General features: G+C 59.5%; 2 protein-coding genes across 3 annotated transcripts; one reads left to right on the top strand and one right to left on the bottom strand.

The window, feature by feature from the left end:
• Positions 1 to 73: 73 nt before the first annotated feature.
• KDF1 (keratinocyte differentiation factor 1) lies at positions 74 to 8283 on the bottom strand. Of its 2 annotated transcripts, none has more exons than XM_062014444.1 (5): positions 8236 to 8283; positions 7102 to 7268; positions 3750 to 4857; positions 2821 to 2895; positions 74 to 2174 (listed from the first exon to the last, which is right to left on the bottom strand). In XM_062014444.1, exons 3-5 carry the CDS (start codon positions 4837 to 4839, stop codon positions 2092 to 2094), a joined length of 1248 nt encoding a protein of 415 aa, XP_061870428.1. In that variant the 5' UTR covers positions 4840 to 4857; positions 7102 to 7268; positions 8236 to 8283; the 3' UTR covers positions 74 to 2091. The 2 variants fall into 2 exon arrangements, with proteins under 2 accessions (XP_061870428.1, XP_061870427.1); XM_062014443.1 differs by lacking the exon at positions 8236 to 8283 and adding an exon at positions 7775 to 7815.
• A 5029-nt stretch (positions 8284 to 13312) lies between these two features.
• Positions 13313 to 14059, top strand: TRNP1 (TMF1 regulated nuclear protein 1). Its single transcript, XM_062014282.1, has one exon. It carries the CDS (start codon positions 13313 to 13315, stop codon positions 14057 to 14059), a length of 747 nt encoding a protein of 248 aa, XP_061870266.1.
• Positions 14060 to 17407: the final 3348 nt, after the last annotated feature.

Here is a 17407-nt window from a genome sequence, read left to right as displayed (position 1 = left end):
CTCCCTCTGCTGAGGGCTCTCCCCAGGCTGATGCAAGCAGGGATAGAACAGACACAGCACAGGTAAAGGGCACAACTTTTACTTTATAAAAAAGGACCAAATGAGACATGGGAGGCCAAGGAGTGCGAGAGGATCCCTAAAGCACTGGAGGGACCCGCTCCAGGGACTGTCGAGGGGACAGTCCTCCTCCATGGCAGGGTTTGGGGGCTTTGGGGGTAGGTTTTTGCAAGCTTAATCCATCCACACTCACTCTTCAAACACAGACTAAAGGTAAACCCCATCCTTATTGCATCTGTGAGGGTGATGGGAGGCTCTGCACAGCCAGAGCTGCAGCACAGAGCAGCCGCAGGGCAGCGTGACCCAAACACTGCCCCAGTGCACACGGCGGAGGAAACGTCTCCAAACCCCTCAGGTGAGGCCACTGAGGAGCAAGAAACCAAACTGGTGGCACTGGGAAGGAGGAGACAAAACCCAGCTGCTTCAGCAGCCCTGGCCTGGCCACACTTTGAGGCTCCTCCATGTACAAACAGGGTCTGTCACAAACCAAGCAGGGAGCGGAAGCCAAAGCCAGGGCTCAGGCTCTCCCCTTGCTTTTCAGTCTCCTTCTGTCAGTGTCTCAAGCTGTGGCCTCAGACATGGCCATGATTGATGAAAGCAGTCTCTGAAACAGAAGCACTGTGCAGCACCAGGCTCCAACAGGGACTTCACTGTCCGTTGCAAAGGGCTTTGGTCAGGTCCATCAGCCTGAGTGCTCGTGTGAGGAATGAAATCCCTCCCCCACAGCCCAACCTTCTGAGGGGTAATCACAGGCTTTGGAATTCAGGCACCTTTTGGCTGAATTAAGGCATCTTTCAGCTGAGTTAAGGCACAAACACACAGCCTACACCAAAGCCTGGGGCCTGTTTTGGTCTCCCTCTCCCTCAGAAACAGTGGGAGTATTTCTTCTATGGCTGGTAAATCCCAACTGTTCTCATGTCCAAGGGCAGCTGAAGGTATAAACAGGTCCCATGGCTCCACGTGTTTACTTTGTGATAAAAGAGCCATTGGCAATGCCCATGAGACTGAGCTTCCTCCTGCTGCAGCCCTCAAGGTCACCCAGTACTGAGCCCCAGGGCAGCAGCCACAGCTCCAGGTGCCAGAGGCTGCTGGAGAGGAGCAAAGGGCAGGAGGTGCTGAGCCTGCAGGGGAAAGGCAGGACCCAGCAGTTCCTCACAGACCCTCTGCAGACACTCAGGGACACTCTCCAACAACAAAAAAAGCCCCTCTTAAGGGACTTTCTAGTCAAACAGTTGAATTATTAGCTTCAGAAACTTCCTGCCACCACAGGAGCTCGATGCCCAGCCCCAGGCTTCACTTGCCCAGCTCCCCCTCTGACACCAGGCGTGATGGGGAAGCTCAGAGGGAATGTGGAGGGGCTGGTGCCCCCCAGTCTGCTCCAGAGACACACCAAGAGGCCAAAGATTAAACAAACCACATCACCTGAAGCCTATGAGGCAGCAGGAGTTGTCACCTCAAAGGATCAGCAGGAAGGAGGCAGATCTGGCCACTGCAACCACTACAGAGGGAGGATTTAACCTTGGGGTAGGACCAACCCAGCCACATCCAAGAGATTTGGGTGCCCAGGGAGCAGGTGCTTGGCCTTTCCCTCAGCACTGGCACAAACACTGAGATGCCATCCCACTGTTCCCTCCCCAAATCAACTTGTGCAATGCCAGAAAGCAAGAACTGTCCCACAGACCCTCAGAGCAGGGCAAGGGCCGAGCCACTGGGGCTGTGGAAGCTAAAATGTGAAGTCTGGCAACCAATCAAGGCACACATGATGTGACACTTCCCTGTCCATCATCTCCTCCCTGTGCACACATTCCATCTCAAGTTCAAAAGCTCCACAGTTCAGTTCCTGATGTTCTCTGTTGTCCAAAAAAAGACCCCCAAACTCCACATATCCAGTGAAATTCAGGCAGCAGGAGAACTTTGGCTTCAACAAGGGATCAGGGGAGGCAAAACCAAAGTGGCTCAGCACCCTCCAGATGGGAAGGGAAGAAATCTGCAGCAAAGCCCCAGAATTCCTGCCCACTGCCAGGCTCCTTCCCCTCAACAATACACCTGAAGCAGAGGTGCCCCAGATGAGTCAGTCTCTGTGTCTTGGAAAGAGGAATCTCTGCTTGTTGGAGAGCCTGGAGAGGAAAGAAAAGAGATGGTGACATTAGAAAGCAGGAGCTGTGGCAGCTGAGCACCCAGCAGCCAGGCCAGCAACTGCCACAAAAGGCTTTGTGTATCATGAGGGAGGAGAAAGCCACACAAAGCCCACAGGCAGGGAACAGCCCTGCCTGTATTGTAGCCACCTCCTAGGACAGATCTGTCATTATGCAGGAGAAAACTTGTCTTTTAGCCCTGGGCTGCTCTTTGGAGCAGAACACACGTAGCACGAGGCTCAGAGCCCAGGGGACAGCCAGTCACTCTCACCTGCTTCCCTTCTGCACAGTTCCTTTTGTTCCCAGTGCAGCCCTGAGCCAGTCACACCCCAAATACAGCCCCAAACTTTGTCAAGTCACCCAGAGACTGAAATGTCTCAGGCCAAGTGGTGTGCAGGGATACAGAGCTCTCCACACTTGGGTTTCACTCTTTGAGGAGGAACCAGTGGCCCAGGCAGTGCAAAGGAGTCAGAAGCTCAGACCTTCCCAGCTCCCCTCCCTCCCTTAGGAGAGCTGAACCCCTGCAGGTCCCCCAAGAAGTGGCAGCTCAGCCTCTGCAGGTGGGAGCTGCAGGCCCAGGTAGCATAGGAGGTTTCAGGCTCCCTCTTGCTCCCAGCCTGGCTGGTACCTGCGCTGCTGTGCCGCCTCATGTTCCTGGCCAACACGTCTGCAGGGGTCTCCTCTGATATCTGCACAGCCAAATCTGCAACGAGAAACCCAGAGAGCCTGAGAGGAAAGGATGGGCAGCTGGGACTCAGGAGCAAAGATCCCACCCAGCTCTGCTTCAGAAGGCAACACCCTGGGGTAACAGCAGAGGCAGAGTCTGATTCCACCATTGTCTTGGTAATCTGAGCTTTATAGTCCTTAAATACCAGGAAGCAGCAGCAGCCTCACTCACTGCCAAGCTGGGGAGCACAGCAGCCACCCCTCCTTTACCCTCCCTGCCTCCCACACTCAGCTTTTCAAGGTCTTTCTACAACAAACTCCCTTAGAACCCGTTCTGGAGGTCAGGCCCCTGAGGCTGCCCCAGCAGACAGCAGCATCCCTGAGGCCCCCACACTGTGGCCACAGCCCTTCCCTCCTCTTTGCCTGGGTATTTACTGGCTGCTTCTCACCTTGCTGTGTGCAGGGAGTCCCAGCTCTAAGGAGACACCCTGTCACAGCAGACTAAGGGTGGCATTAGCAAAATGTGCCAGGAGGTGAGGGAGAGAGCCAGCTGAGTAACTGGACATCCTCTGGCACCAGCCAGCTCAGCTGGTCATACCAGTTACCTTTGACTCACACTCTTCCTGCCTGCCTCAGAGGTGCAAAGCCAGAATCCCTGCAGCAGCAGAATGAGTCTTTTTATTGCTCAGCACAAACCCCTGACAGTGAGAGACACTCCTCAAGAAAGCCAGGACAGGGTGACCTGTGGGAAGCAGAGACCTCCAGCCTCTGTAAGAGCCTCCACTCCCACCTCCCAGGCACAAAGCCCAGCGCCCAGCCCCGCTTCCACTGCCACACCTCCAGGGTCTGGGCACAGGAACCCTCTGGTTAAACCCAGGGAAGCCCACCTACCATCCTGGCTGGTGACCATGGACTCCAGCATGGTCTCATTGCCGCTGTCAGGGGCGGTGCCTCTGCCTGACTTCTCCTCATGGCTCTGGCTGGGAGGGACAGAAATGTGGGGCCGGACCCTGCTCTTGCGGGTGCTGATGCGGATGATGCCTCGGACCAGCCTGCACTCGGCATCCTGCTCGTCCAGGTTGTAATCCTGAGTGATGCTGTTGATGAGGTCTGAGATCTTGTTGGTCTTCTCCAGGAAGACGGTGTCAGACGTGCACTTGGCCAGCTCATCGATCTGGTGAACGCTGAAGAGCTCTGTCAGCTTCTTGAAGATGAGGACATCGATCTCCCTGCTGGACATGGAGCCATTCAGCTCACTGATGTCCAGGTCAGACTCATGGAAGGAATAATACTCCTCTGAGCTACGGTGGCTGCTGGGCAGTGTGGCCTTCTCTATGCTGTTCCTGAAGGGCTTCTCTGGCAGCAGCTCTTTGCAGCACGACTCCGATTCCGTGTGCTGGCTGGGGCTTCTGTTCTGATAGACAGGGATGCCCTTCAGTTTTACATCTGGGTAACTGAAACTGCTGCCCATGCTGGACTTCTTGATCTGGTTGCCATTCTTCTCAGCAGGAGAGGTGCTGCTGGGGCTGTTTGGCAGCCGCCCGTTGTAATCCACGTTCTTGCTGTCGTCGGTGGAGCTCTCGGCGGGCCCTGGGTAGGGGATGCAGACGCTGCAGTCCTGGAAACAGCCCCCACACGTCACTATGCAACAGAAAACAGCCTTGTAGGTGCTCCAGGCCTGAGCCAGAGAGGAGCAGCAGACGCTCTGCGCCGGGGCAGCCTCGGCCGTGCCCGAAATGAAGGTGATTGTTTCCGCCTCTCTGCCGTTGGCGTCTTTGGCGTCGGCCCTGCGGCCTCTCCTGTCCCTCCTCTGCCCCCGGGGGCGGCTCGGGGGCACCTCGGGTGTGGAGCCACTGAACACCTCCAGGCTGACATCTGCCTCCTGGGGGGCTCTGCCCCGCGGGGACACGGCCTCGGGGAAGGGCTGCGGCGGGCGGCGGGGGCCGCGCAGCTCACGGGGCCCCGAGCTCCGGCCCAGCATGGCTCCCGCCTCGGGCACCTGCAGGACAGGAGGGCTCAGGTCAAACTGAGTGTTCAGCACTGCTCACAGCCCAGCCTGCTGCTGAGTGATGAGAGAAGGACCCAGTGCTCATCCTCACAGTCAGCTTTGCGCCGGTTTACAGGAGCCTTTGTGCTGGGGCTCTCAGTGTTGGCACAGAGAGGGAACTGCTGCGTCCTCACCTCGGTGCTCGGAGCACAGAGAGAGGTTAAAAACAGCACTGTTTGGAAAGGCATCAAGGAGAGTGTGGGCAGCAGGGCCAGGGAGGTTCTGCTGCTCCTCTGCTCTGCCCTGCTGAGGCCTCAGCTGGAGTCCTGGATCCAGTTCTGGGCTCCCCAGCTCCAGAGGGACAGGGAACTGCTGGGGAGGCCAGTGCAGGGACACCAAGATGCTGAGGGGACTGGAGCATCTTCCTTATGAGCAAAGGCTGTGGGACCTGGGGCTGTTCAGTCTGGAGAAGACTGAGAGGAGATCTCATTAATAGTTACAAATATCTCACTGGTGGGTGTCAGGAGCTTGGGGCAGCACTTTGTTCTGTTGTACCCAGGGACAGGACACGGGGTGATGGGATGAAGCTGGAACACAAACAGTTCCATTGAAACACAAGGGAAAACTGTTTGAGTGCTGAGGTGAGGGAGCCCTGGCCCAGGCTGCCCAGGGAGGGTGTGGAGGCTCCTTCCTTGGCAGGGCTTCAAACCCACCTGGACATGTTCCTATGTGACCTGATCTAGGTGGGACCTGCTTTGGCAGGGGTTGGACTGGATGAGCTCTAAAGGTCCCTTCCAACCTCCCCTGTGATTCTATGAAAACCCCTGGAACCTTCAGAAGAGGTTTCCTCAAGGCAGCTGGAAGAGGAGCCCAGCTGCAGGTGGAGACACTTGCCAGACTCCAAAGGGAAAGCATCTTCTTTTCAGTAACTTCCCCTTTGTCTCACTCCTCAGGATCCAGCTGGGCCCTGACAGCATTTATCCATCTCAACCCCCCTGAGCCCATGGGAGGTGCCAAACCATCCATCACCACACCACCTCCTGATTCAGGCTCCAGGTCATTCGATGCTCTTCAGGTTTAGAGGGTTCAGCAATGACTTTGCTGCTCATGCTGAGGCCATGTTATGTTACAGACTTCCCTGGGAAAGCCAATGGCTTCAGCTGCACTAAAGGAAAGGCTTTGTCAACGAGTTGGTCTCAATTCCCACCTCAGGGAGCAAAACCTCTACAAGCCCCCTTGCAGAAAGCCCCCAGCAGACTATCCTGCTGCCCAACAGTGTTTCCCTCAGGAGCAACCTGTATTTGCAGGCTGCTCTCACACCTCAACCCCACCAAGTCCACCCACAGCATGTGGCACATGAAATCTCCCCTTTAAATACTAATGAAGCTAATCAATAAGCAGTGAGAGCCAAGCCATGGCTTGTCTGTGGCCTGTCCCTGCTGCTCTGCTCAAGCATGAACAAACCCATGTCCCACCCTGGGAGGACATTGCATCTTTTTCACATTTGAAAGCAAAAGGCACTGTTTCCCCTCAGAGCAGCAGAGTGGAGCCAGACAGCTTCAGCACAGCTCTGCTCTCCAGGAACACTTTGGCTCCATCACCCATAGCATGTCCCAAGAGCTCCCTGGGCACATTCCTGCACATTCAGTGACCTACAACAGCCCCACACACTCCAGTGTGCTCCCTCACCTCAGCACCAGCACAGGGGTTTGATTGCTCTCACTTCAGAACAATAGTTGGGTTTTTTTCCCCTCAGCTTCAACCTTTTGGTGCTGCAGTTCAAAACTGAAACAAAAGCAAAGCCACTGGAGCTGATCCAAGCCCAGAACAGCTTCCCTGGGACATCTCCCTCAGTCCTGAGGCCTCACCAAGAGATCAACATGTGCCTTGCACAGTAATAAGCAGTTACAGGGTAGCTGGAAGCTTCAGAGCATCCTTGATATGGGGAAGAGCTTCATCTCAGCTCTAAAGCGAAAGACTTGTGGGCTCAGAGATTGAGCCACTTGCCCAACATGGCACAAACTTCTCCACAGCTGCATCAAGGGTCAGAGACACCTTCAGACCCCAACACTGAGCCCCTTCCCCACCACAGCTCCCACATGCAGAGGTTCCCCAGAGGCACAAACACAACACAGCTCCTGGATCCAGCAGCTTCCCTGTCACAAGCAAAGGGCTGGGCTGAAACCCAAAGCCAGTGGTCCAGCACAGCCAGAAACAAGTGCTGGGCCTGAAATCCCCAGCCAAGCAGGTACTCACAGGGTGGGTAGGAGCTCTCTCTGTCCTCACACAGGCACTGGATGGCAACAGGAAAGATCCTCCTCAAGAACTTGAGCATCTGCTTCAGAGGAGTGAGGAGGGGCTGGCAGCTGCGTGGCCGTTACCCAGGGTCCAAGATCTTCATTGTTCAGGGGACAGGGCTCTGCCTTGGGGGGTTTCAAAAGAAGCTACATGAAGCTGTGATTCTCTGCAAGAAAGCCCCCTCAGTTTGCCAATAACCACGTTGCTGCTGCTGCTGGAAGCTGAGGAAGCCTCAGCATTAACCTAAACAGGGGCCAGAGAACCTAAATCCAGGCTACACATGTAGTTACAACTTGTCCTGAATATCCAACAGCATCAAGGGCTGGGAACTTTTATAAAGCAGCTCTGGCAGGAGCTGAGAGGGGTCCACAGAGCCCCCAGACTCCTGTCTGCTCCTGCTCAGCCACAACCCCTGTCCCAGAGCAACTCGGGGCCTCTTCTCTGGGCTCCTCTCTCCCTTCTCTCACCCACCCGGTATATAATGACCTGGAGGAGGAGGTGCCTCTGCTCCTAAGCCCAGCCAGGCCCTGCTCCGGGGCTGCAGGGAAATGAACGTGCCCCTTCTTCTCCCACCAACGCGGCGCGGCGGGGGGAACCCACCTGGGCACGGCACAGAGGCTGCTCTGCCTACCTGGGACCCCGGACACCGCGACACGGGGGTTGCGGGGGAAAATGAGAAGCTGGCGGCAGAATCAGCCCGTGTGCAGCGCAGCCCCCGGCCCGGCCCGGCCTCCCCTCCCCGCACAGGCCCCGCCGCGCCCCCTCACTCGCTCATCCCCCGAAGGCCACGCAGAGCCCAGGGCACAGAGTCTCGTCCTCCCCCCGGAAGAGCTGCTGCCCACCCCAGAGCCGCGGGGCGAGGGCAGAGCAGGAGCCGCAGCGGCGGAGGGCAGAGCGCGGGGGCGCGGCCGGGGGGCAGCGCCCACGCGCCCCCTCACGCCCTCCCGGCCGCGACCCGCTGCTGCCCGCCCCCCCCGGCCCGGCACGGGCGGCCCCGGCGGGGGAAGCGGCCGAGCGGCCGGGCGGGCGCTGCCGGGGGCCCGGGGCTGGGGGTCGCGGCCGGGCCGGGCCGGGGCCTCCCCCCGGCGTTACCTGCGAGCCGGAGCGCGGCCCCGCCCCACCTGCGCCAGGTGAGACACGTGACCCGCCCGACGGGCCGCCGCCAGGGACACAACAGCGGGAGCGCGAAGCTGCCCCGGCGCGGCCCGGCCTCTGCGGGTCCCAAAGCGCCCCGAGAGCTCCCAAAGCGCCCCGAGAGTTCCCAAAGCACCCCGAGAGCTTCCAAAGCAGCCAGCGGGCTCCCAAAGCACCTAGCGGGCTCCCAAAGCGCCCAGAGGGCTCCCAAAGCAGCCAGCGGGCTCCCAAAGCGCCCAGAGGGCTCCCAAAGCGCCCCGAGAGCTCCTAAAGCACCCAGAGGGCTCCCAACACACCCAGAGGGTTCCCAAAGTGCCCAGCGGGCTCCCAAAGCGCCCAGAGGGCTCCCAAAGCACCCCGCGGGTCCTAACGTGCCCCGAGAGCTCCCAACACACCCAGAGGGATCCCAAAGTGCCCTGAGAGCTCCTAAAGCACCCAGCAGGCTCCCAAAGCAGTCCAAGAGCTCCCAAAGCACCCAGAGGGCTCCCAAAGCACCCAGAGGCTCCCAACATGCCCCGAGAGCTCCCAAAGCACCCAGAGGGTCCAAAAGCTCCCTGAGAGCTCCCAAAGCGCCCCGAGAGCTCCCAAAGCACCCAGAGGGCTCCCAAAGTGCCCCACAGCCCGAGGACACACAGCTGCTTGAGGGATGTTCTCCTGCTCCTGTGCTCTGCCCTGCTGAGGCCTCAGCTGGAGTCCTGGGTCCAGTTCTGGGCTCCCCAGCTCCAGAGGGACAGGGGACTGCTGGAGAGAGGCCAGTGCAGGGACACCAAGATGCTGAGGGGATGGAACATGTGTGTGAGGAGGAAAGGCTGCAGCCCTGGGGCTGTTCAGCCTGGGGAAGAGAAGCCTGAGCTCAGGGGCACCTCAGCAACACTGATCAGCACCTAAAGGGTGGGTGTCAGGAGGATGAGGTGACACTTTGTTGTGTGGTGGCCAGTGACAGGATAAGGGGGAACAGGCACAGGCTGGAACATGGGAAATGCCACTGGAACAGGGGGAGAAAGTCCTTTGGTGCTGAGGTGAGGGAGCCCTGGCCCACGCTGCCCAGGGAGGGTGTGGAGGCTCCTTCTCAGGAGGTTTCCAACCCCAGCTGGACACGTTCCTGTGCCCCTGAGCCAGGGGAACCTGCTTTAGCAGGGGTTGGGCTGGGGGAGTTCTGCAGGGCCCTTCCAGCCTCCACCAGTCTGTGATCCCCAAGGGTCTGTGTCTCAAACCATCCCACCTCCTTGTCCCCAAGGAACCCAGTTGATGACAATCACCTTCCCTGGTAATCCCTGTCCCCAAGGTCCCCACCATTAAGGTCTCAATCCCCAAGGGTCTCACTCCCTAATGGCCCCAGTCCTGAAAGATCCTTATCCCAATGCATCCTCATCCCAAAGAACCCTCGTCCCAAAGGATCCCTGTCCTCAAGGACCCTGATCCCTCAGGATCCCTGTTGCTGAGGGCTGTGTGGCAGGTGTGGGGCAGCCTCGTGTGTCTCCTGTGCTCTGGGGAAAGCATCTTGTCTGCTGCAGGGAGACGAGTGTGGCAGGGGCAGTGAGGCTGCCCGCTCAGCACATCCTGCTCACTGCTGCTCTGTGACTCAGTGGCTGTCCCCAAAGAGCTGGTGATTCACTCTCAGCGGGTTGGATCCTTCCCTGAGGGTTTGGAGGAAAGAAACCAAGGGGGGAAGGTGGGCAGCAGAGCAGGAAGGAGCCGGCAGGAGCAGAGCCGTGTGCTGAGGCAGCCGCTCCACTCACAGGCACCAGATGGTTTCCAAGAGGAAGGAGGAGAGAGAAAAATCAATGTAAAGGATGGTGTCAGTGCCAAGCAGCTCATTCCTTCTCTAAAGGGCACAAAGACTGTGTTTATTTATTTAAGCCTCTGGCTCAGGAACACTGTCCTTAATTCCAGACGGTGTCAGTTCTGTGTAAGTCAAAGCACTGCTTGGAAACATGTCATCTCCTTCCCTGCCAGGTGCCTTGACCACAGATCCCGGACACAAAAGCCCTCCTGGTGCTCTCCCACAGAGCCTGGCACTGCCAGGATGAGCTGAGCAGCAGAGTGTGGCCCCTTGAGCCCAACACCATGCTGCTTAGTGCCCCTGAGCTCCTGCACCTCCCCGTGCCCCACTCATCACCTCCTGGCTGAGCTGCCACCGTGGGGCTGGGCTCTGGGCCCAAACTGCTGCCACCTGCATTGTTGGGTCCAGGCAGGGGCCTGGGTCAACCCAGGAGTCCTGGGGCTTAAGCCTCAAATCCTGATGCAGGGTTCCTTCCCTTCAAGTGGGAACTGGGCCAGGATGAGAGAACAGTGCCTGGGACCATCACCTGCCCCAGCAACTGAGACACCCGAGAGGAAACTCAGCCAGAGAGCCCAGCTGAGATGGCACTGACAGCAATTATTCACTGCTATAATAACACTTCCCTTTTCTAGAGCACATCCCAATGCAGGTCTTTAAAGAGGCTGGAGACAGGAGGTCAGCACACAGCTCTCAGCTACATCCTCCCCCAAGGCAGGGCACAGCCTCCCCCAGCCCTGGGCACCCTCCCCATCCCAGGGCAAGTACCAGAGAGCAGCCCCAGGATGCAGGTTGGTGCCTCCACACACAGCTGCAGGGTGCAGAGGGTCCCTGGGAGGGGAGAACAATGCTTTTAACCAGGCTGGTGCATCAAAGAGGTTTATTCTGAGCGCTGCTAAATTCAGACTCCTCTGCTACATCATTAATAGCTCATCAGCCAGGCAGAGATCCTGCAGCAGCATGGGAAGGGTCCTGGGACTTGGGCAGCTACTCATCCTGAGGGCCAGTTCATGGATATTTCTGCTCTTTGGCCACACCAGCCTTCATCTGCTCATCTACTGGGATGTGCTGGGACAGCCTGGGGGACACACAGACACCTTGGGGGGCTCAGTGACACCCCCAAGCCTCACTGGCTAATGTCCCCAGCCTATCTGTCCCCTTCTTAGTTTTTAAACTCATGTCCAGACACAGCTGCAGCCTGGTTCTCATCCTGGACCAGGGAGTGGAGCTGGAAGGTGCCAAGCAGTGCAGACCTGGAGAAGAACCAAGAGATTGATGAGGTGATTGCTGGAGCAGACACCTCCAGAGGCCTCTCCAGCCTCACAGAGTCTGAGGCTTCACTTTGGAGGAACAGGGGAAGCTCACTGCAAGACAGACCTTTGCCCTCTCCCCCTTTGGGGGTGCTCTTGGGGGTCTGAAGCAGAGCAAACAATCAGAGAGGAGGATATTCTGTTTAATACCTGCCTGTCCTCACAGTTCCTTTGGGCTGGAGGCAGAGGGAGCAAACACAGAGCTTTGATCTTGAACCTCTGACAGAGCAGCACCCCTCAGACCCCCTTTCACAGCACCATTTGTGTGGATACATGAAAGTGGCTCAGCTCAGACCTCAGCTACAGCCTGAGACATCCCCCAGAGCTCGAGCAGCGGTTGTGGCCATGTCCCTGGGCTGTGGGGATGCAGCAGGAGCAGGCAGCGGGGGCCGGAGCGTGACGCAGCAGCCGCTGACGCTGCTCCGGTGTCTGGCAGCCGTGGCAGCACTGGCAGAGCACGAATGAAACACAAAGCACAGGGCTGGAGATGGGGTTTTTCCTCCCTAAGGTAAAGGAAGCAAAGCTGCCACCAGCCCATGTGAGGTAGGGGGAACATTTTCAGCAGGGCTGGCTGTGGCTCTGCCTAGAACAGATTGAGGCTGGAGTAGTGGGGGTTGTTTTTGCTGCTGTCTGGGAGTGCTGTGAGACCTCAGCACCTGGCTCCTACCAGCCCTTTTAAGCTCTCTGCAGCAAAGCACAAGCAGGTTCATCCCAGGCACTTATGTGAAGATGCAGCTGCTGAGTGTGACATCCTGGCAGAAGGAACTCAAAGCCCCAGGTTCCTGAGGGGGAGCAGGCTGGCAGCAGCCCCCTCCCTCCCTGTGCTGTCTTGGCCCACTCAGCTCTGTTAACACTGTCTTAAACGACAATGACACTGGCAGAGATGTTGCTGTGACATTCATGGAACCAAGGACAAGCCATCTTGGTGCCACATCCCTGTGCCCTGAGGCTGGGACACCCCAGACCCAGCCTGGGGGGAACAGGGGCTGGCCCTTTTCCCTGCCCCAGCTGCCAGCCTGGGGCACTTGCAGCCCCCTTACCAGCAGCTTCTGAAGCTCCTTCTCCCAGGGGATACAGACTGTTCCAGTAACCCATCCCAGTCCAGCCTTCCCTACTAAACCCTTCCTAGTAAATCTCCCCAGTACCTCCCAAGCCCAACCTTTCCCCCGTGTAAACCTTTCCAAATAACCCCTCTAGTAACCCTTCCTACTAACACCCTCACAGCCGAGCCTTTCCCAGTGACCCCCAACAACCCTCCCAGCCTTTCCCAGTGACCCCCTGTCCTCAGCTCCCCATTTCCCAGAGACCTCCCCTCAAGGGCAGGCAGTTTTCCAGCACTACAAAACGCCACCACCACCGGGCAGGTGCCGATCCGGTGCCGCACCGAGCCCGGTGCCGCGTTGATGCTGGTACCGGTGCCGTACCGAGCCCGGTGCCGTACCAAGCCCAGTGCCGCGTTGATGCTGGTACCGGTGCCGCACCGAGCCCGGTGCCGTGTTGATGCTGGTACCGGTGCCGTACCAAGCCCGGTGCCGCGTTGATGCTGGTACCGGTGCCGTACCAAGCCCGGTGCCGCGTTGATGCTGGTACCGGTGCCGTACCGAGCCCGGTGCCGTACCAAGCCCGGTGCCGCATTGATGCTGGTACCGGTGCCGCACCGAGCCCGGTGCCGTACCAAGCCCGGTGCCGCGTTGATGCTGGTACCGGTGCCGTACCGAGCCCGGTGCCGTACCAAGCCCGGTGCCGCATTGATGCTGGTACCGGTGCCGCACCGAGCCCGGTGCCGCGTTGATGCTGGTACCGGTGCCACACCGAGCCCGGTGCCGCGCTGATGCTGGTACCGGTGCCGCGTTGATGCTGGTACCGGTGCCGCACCGAGCCCGGTGCCGTGCCAGTGTCGATACCGGGGCCGTTCCGTACCGAGTCCAGAGCTGGGACCGGTGCCATGCCGCACCAAACGTTACCGCGCCCGGGGACCCGTGACGGTGCCGGTGCCCGAGCATCCCCCGGCAGGGCCGCACCGGGCCGGGGTCGCGGGTCGCCCCTTCCCCCGGTACCGGTGCCGGTGCGGGGCCGGAGCCGCCCCCGGCGGGGCCGAGCACGCACGGAGCCAGCCCCGCCCCCGGGCTATATATCCCCTCCGCCAGGCTGCCCCGCTCCCGTTCCCGTTCCCATGGCGGCGACGGCAACGACGGATCCGGATCCGTCTGCGGGCGACGAGCAGCGTCCCGATCGCGGCGCTTCCAACACCGGCAACGCTCCCCCGACCACCCGCGGCGGCGGCGGCGGCGCCGACAAGAGCAGCAGCAGCCCCGGGTCGGTGGAGCTGGCGGCGGCGCGGCGGCGGCTGGTAGCGGCGGAGGGGCGGCGGCGGGCGGCGGCGGAGCTGGAGAGCCGCGTCCGGCAGGTTCACTGCGCGCTGCGCCACGCCGAGCTGCGCCTGGCCGCCCGCGCCGAGGCCCTGGGCCGCCTGGGCGCCGGCGTGGCTCAGGCGCAGCTGTCCCTGGCGGCACAGAGCCAGCGGCTGCAGAAGGGGCTCCGCCGCCGCCCCCGCCCCCGCCCCGCCGCGCTCCTGGCCGCCGCCCGCGCCCTCCGCAGCTGCGTCCCGTGGGGTCCCGCACGCTCCCGCGGGGCCGCAGCGCCGCCCGCCGCGTCCCGCCGCCTGCCCGCCGCCCCCCGCAGCCCCGCGTAGGGACGGGGGGTCTTTGAGAGGGGCCGGGGGAGTCTCACGGGTTGGGAACTGGTGGGTCCGGGTGAGTTTGGGGATCCCCAGGGCACCCCGCGGAGTTTGAGGGACCTTGTGGAGTGAAGGGGTCTGGGGTCCTTGAGGAGGGCTCAGAGAGGTTGGGGGTCTGCAGGGCTTGGGGGACCCTTGGAGGCTGGGGGGACCCAGCGGGGTCTGGGGAGTCTGAGAGGTTGGGGTCTTGCAAGGTTAGGGAGACCCTATGGAATGGGGGGACCCAGCAGGGTCTGAGGTCCTTGAGGGAAGCCTGGGGAGTCTGATGGGTTGGTACCCGATGAGTTGGGAGAGGTTGGGGGTCCCAGGAGGATCCTGCAGGGCATGAGGGGGGCTGGAGGACCCCGCAGGATCTGGGGACCTTGGGGATCACCCGAGGAGTCTGATGGGTTGGGACCCTATGGGGTGAGGGGACCCAGCAGGGCCTGGGAACCTCAGCTGTAGCCTCAAGGGTCTGGGGGTGTTTGGGGTTCCTTAGGGGACTCAGGGACTGGGGGACTCCAGGGGACTCAGCAGGATCTGGGGACCTTGGAGTGCCCTGAGGAATCTGGGTGGGGGAGTCCCTGGGGGTTTGGGGTGCTTGAGGGACCCTGCAGGGACAGGGGTCCAGGAGTGTACAGTGAATGTGGGGGGACCCAGCAGGGTCTGGGAACCCTTGTGGGGTTGTAAAACCCTGCAGAGTTTGGGGTGCATGAGGGGCCCAGCAAGGTCTGGCATCCCTGGAGGTGTTTATGGGGGGAAAATCTGCTGGCAGCACCCCCAGCCCGCTCTGGGGTCACATCCCTCCTTAAAGGCAGCAGGTTCAGGGGTCACATTCTGGAGCAGGACCTATCCCAGCCCCGCTGCCCCCCAGGAGGGGATTCCCAAAACCCTGAGCCAGCAGGATACTGGTGGGACTGTGCCTCGTGCTGGGACTGGGCTGCAGCCTCCACGTACCCCCCGCACCAGCCTCAGGGGGGGATCGCGCGGGCTCGGGGTCACCCCACATCCCCGGACAAAGGACTGCGGACTGCGCACCCCTGCGGGGGCAGGGAGCAGGACAGGACTGATCCTCACCGTGGCACCGGCACCGTCTCCATCCCAGGCCGGATTTTTGGGACTGTTTTGATGACTGAGCGGGAGAGTGACACTAATCCTGCGCTTCCAGCGAAGAGTCCTTGTGCATCCCCAATGTCACCCTGCAGGACAGCCTGGCGCTGCGGGCTCCGGCCGGGCGACGAGCCACCGAGAAGCGGAGGTGGGGGCTGAGGACAAAGCATCCCTCACCGGCCACAACGCCCCGGCATCGCTGTCCCCATCAACCCTGAGCCGGCCTCGGGATGGAGGGCTCAGAACCCGACAGCATCCTCGCATCCCCGCCGGGAAAACCCTCCGAGCCCGCTCCGGACACCGCCGCAGCGCAGCGTTCGCCTTCCCCGGGGCTACCGGCTCCCGAGCCCCCGGCACCGGGGCTCAGCTCTGCAGCAACAGCTTTCGCAGTGGCTTTCCCCAGAGGCTGCATGAATCCCTCCGTCCCGCCGGGAAACCACAACTCCCTTGCCCTTAGCCATTTTTTTAATGATAAAACCCCCCCCGAATCACTAGATTTGGGCTGAGGGGGGCGGGGAGGGAGGGAGGGGAGGGGGTGGGATTTCACTGACTCATGAATGTGGCGACAGCTTTGGTGTGAGACAGCGGGTCTGTGCTGGAGCCCCCGCGTCCCGCCCCCGGCAGCACTAAACTTTGATATGTTTTATTCATGACACGCGTTGTCCTTAGTGCTGGCTGGAATTTAACCGAGAGGGTGATTAGAATGGGGAGGGGATTAGCAAATCAGCCCTGCTAATGGCGTGTAATTAATACCAGAGTGGTGGTTTTCTCTGATTATTCACCCCTTCCTCCTTCTGGGGATGTGGAGAATGTATTGAGCTGCCTGCAGCAGTGTCACTGGGGTCTGGGGTCTCACCCAGGATGCTGATATCTACCTACACTCAAGAGTCCTGAAAAATCGGTATAAGGTCACAAATAAGCTCAGGCAATGGGTGGCAGAGAAATATTTGAGCTGCCAGAATGACTCCAGAGTAACAAAGTCAGGCAGTGGCACTGGGAGAGGAGGCATCATGCATTTCTCCTACTCATCCCCAATTGCTCTGGGGGGGTTGTGCTGCCCTATGTGGAGCTCACAGATGCTCTGACATTTCATATCTCCTCCATGCTCCCTGATTTCTATCCTTTCCTCCTAAATTGCTGCCTGCCAGAGGTTCTGCCGTGCGTGTGGAGCTGTAATCCCAAGCAGGAGGTGATTCCCTGGGCTGGGGAGGGGGGAGTTTGCTGCTAATAGCAGCTTACAGGTCTCAGCCAGGCAAAGGGACATGTTATCTCTCTCAGGCTTTCAATTAATAGTATGAAATGCACAGCTTGGGCTTAAATCCCTCATTTCCCCCCCCCCCTTCCCTGGTGATTATTTGCAAATCAGCTTTTGACCTGATTAAAGCAAAACCTACTGAAAGGAATTGCAGGGAAAGACCTTGGGAAAAGAAACCAGGAGGAAAAATCAACTCCATGGAAGCAGGGAGAGCAAAATCATTCCAAATCCTTGGATGCACCAGCTCTTCCCCAGGCCTTGGTCTCTGTGAGGTTATGATCTGCTCACACTTGGGGTTCCTGCAGCATCTGTGGACTGTGACATCCAACACAACCCCACACTCATTTTCCTGTGGGGTGGGGGAGGCTGATGCAGTCAGGGAGGGTCAGTGGAAGAGTGAGGAGATGCCACGTCCCCTCAGAGCTCCACCCTGCAAATAAGCACCCATTGAGCTCAAGTGAGGATCCCTGAGTGCTTCAGGTGCCCAGGGAGTGCCACACTCGGGATGTCAAAGGATGAGGAAGGGCAGTGAGGTCCCATCCATCCCCTGGAGTGAGATGGAAGGCTGGGAGTGCAGTTAAACTGTGCTGGGATGGTGGTTGTGGCCACATCCAAGACCTGGCTTTTGAAGGGGAGGAGTACCAGCAGCTCCACAGGCTGATGGAGTGAGATGTGATGCCTCTTGCAGGAAAAAGAACACCACCACAATAAAAACTAACCCCAGAGCCCCATTACACAGTGGCTGATTGTGGCCATAACTCACTTCTGAGTTGCCTCTGGTGCCATCCCCACATGGATCCCAGGACTGGGGTTTTGAGAGAGATCTCTACAGGTAAATCCTCATCTGGTGGTTTCTGCAGTAGCTCCTGCAAGATGTTCCTGACCCTCAGCCTCCTGGGGCTCCCTGAGGCTGTGCTGGAGGGGATGCAGCAGTCCTTGTCCCCACACCACAGACACGG

The sequence above is a fragment of the Colius striatus genome, chromosome 24 (assembly GCF_028858725.1).
Source record: "Colius striatus isolate bColStr4 chromosome 24, bColStr4.1.hap1, whole genome shotgun sequence".
NCBI lineage: Eukaryota > Metazoa > Chordata > Aves > Coliiformes > Coliidae > Colius > Colius striatus.
This window is presented reverse-complemented; position numbering and strand designations above follow the sequence as displayed.

Excerpts from the sequence above, each read along its gene's own strand:
- KDF1 (XM_062014444.1), bottom strand. The coding sequence starts at position 4,839 with ATGCTGGGCCGGAGCTCGGGGCCCCGTGAGCTGCGCGGCCCCCGCCGC. Across the intron at positions 2,896-3,749 it reads CATGGTCACCAGCCAGGATG|ATTTGGCTGTGCAGATATCA; the intron begins GTAGGTGGGCTT and ends TTCTCGTTGCAG. Across the intron at positions 2,175-2,820 it reads GAGGCGGCACAGCAGCGCAG|GCTCTCCAACAAGCAGAGAT; the intron begins GTACCAGCCAGG and ends TTTCCTCTCCAG.
- TRNP1 (XM_062014282.1), top strand. The coding sequence starts at position 13,313 with ATGCCGCACCAAACGTTACCGCGCCCGGGGACCCGTGACGGTGCCGGT.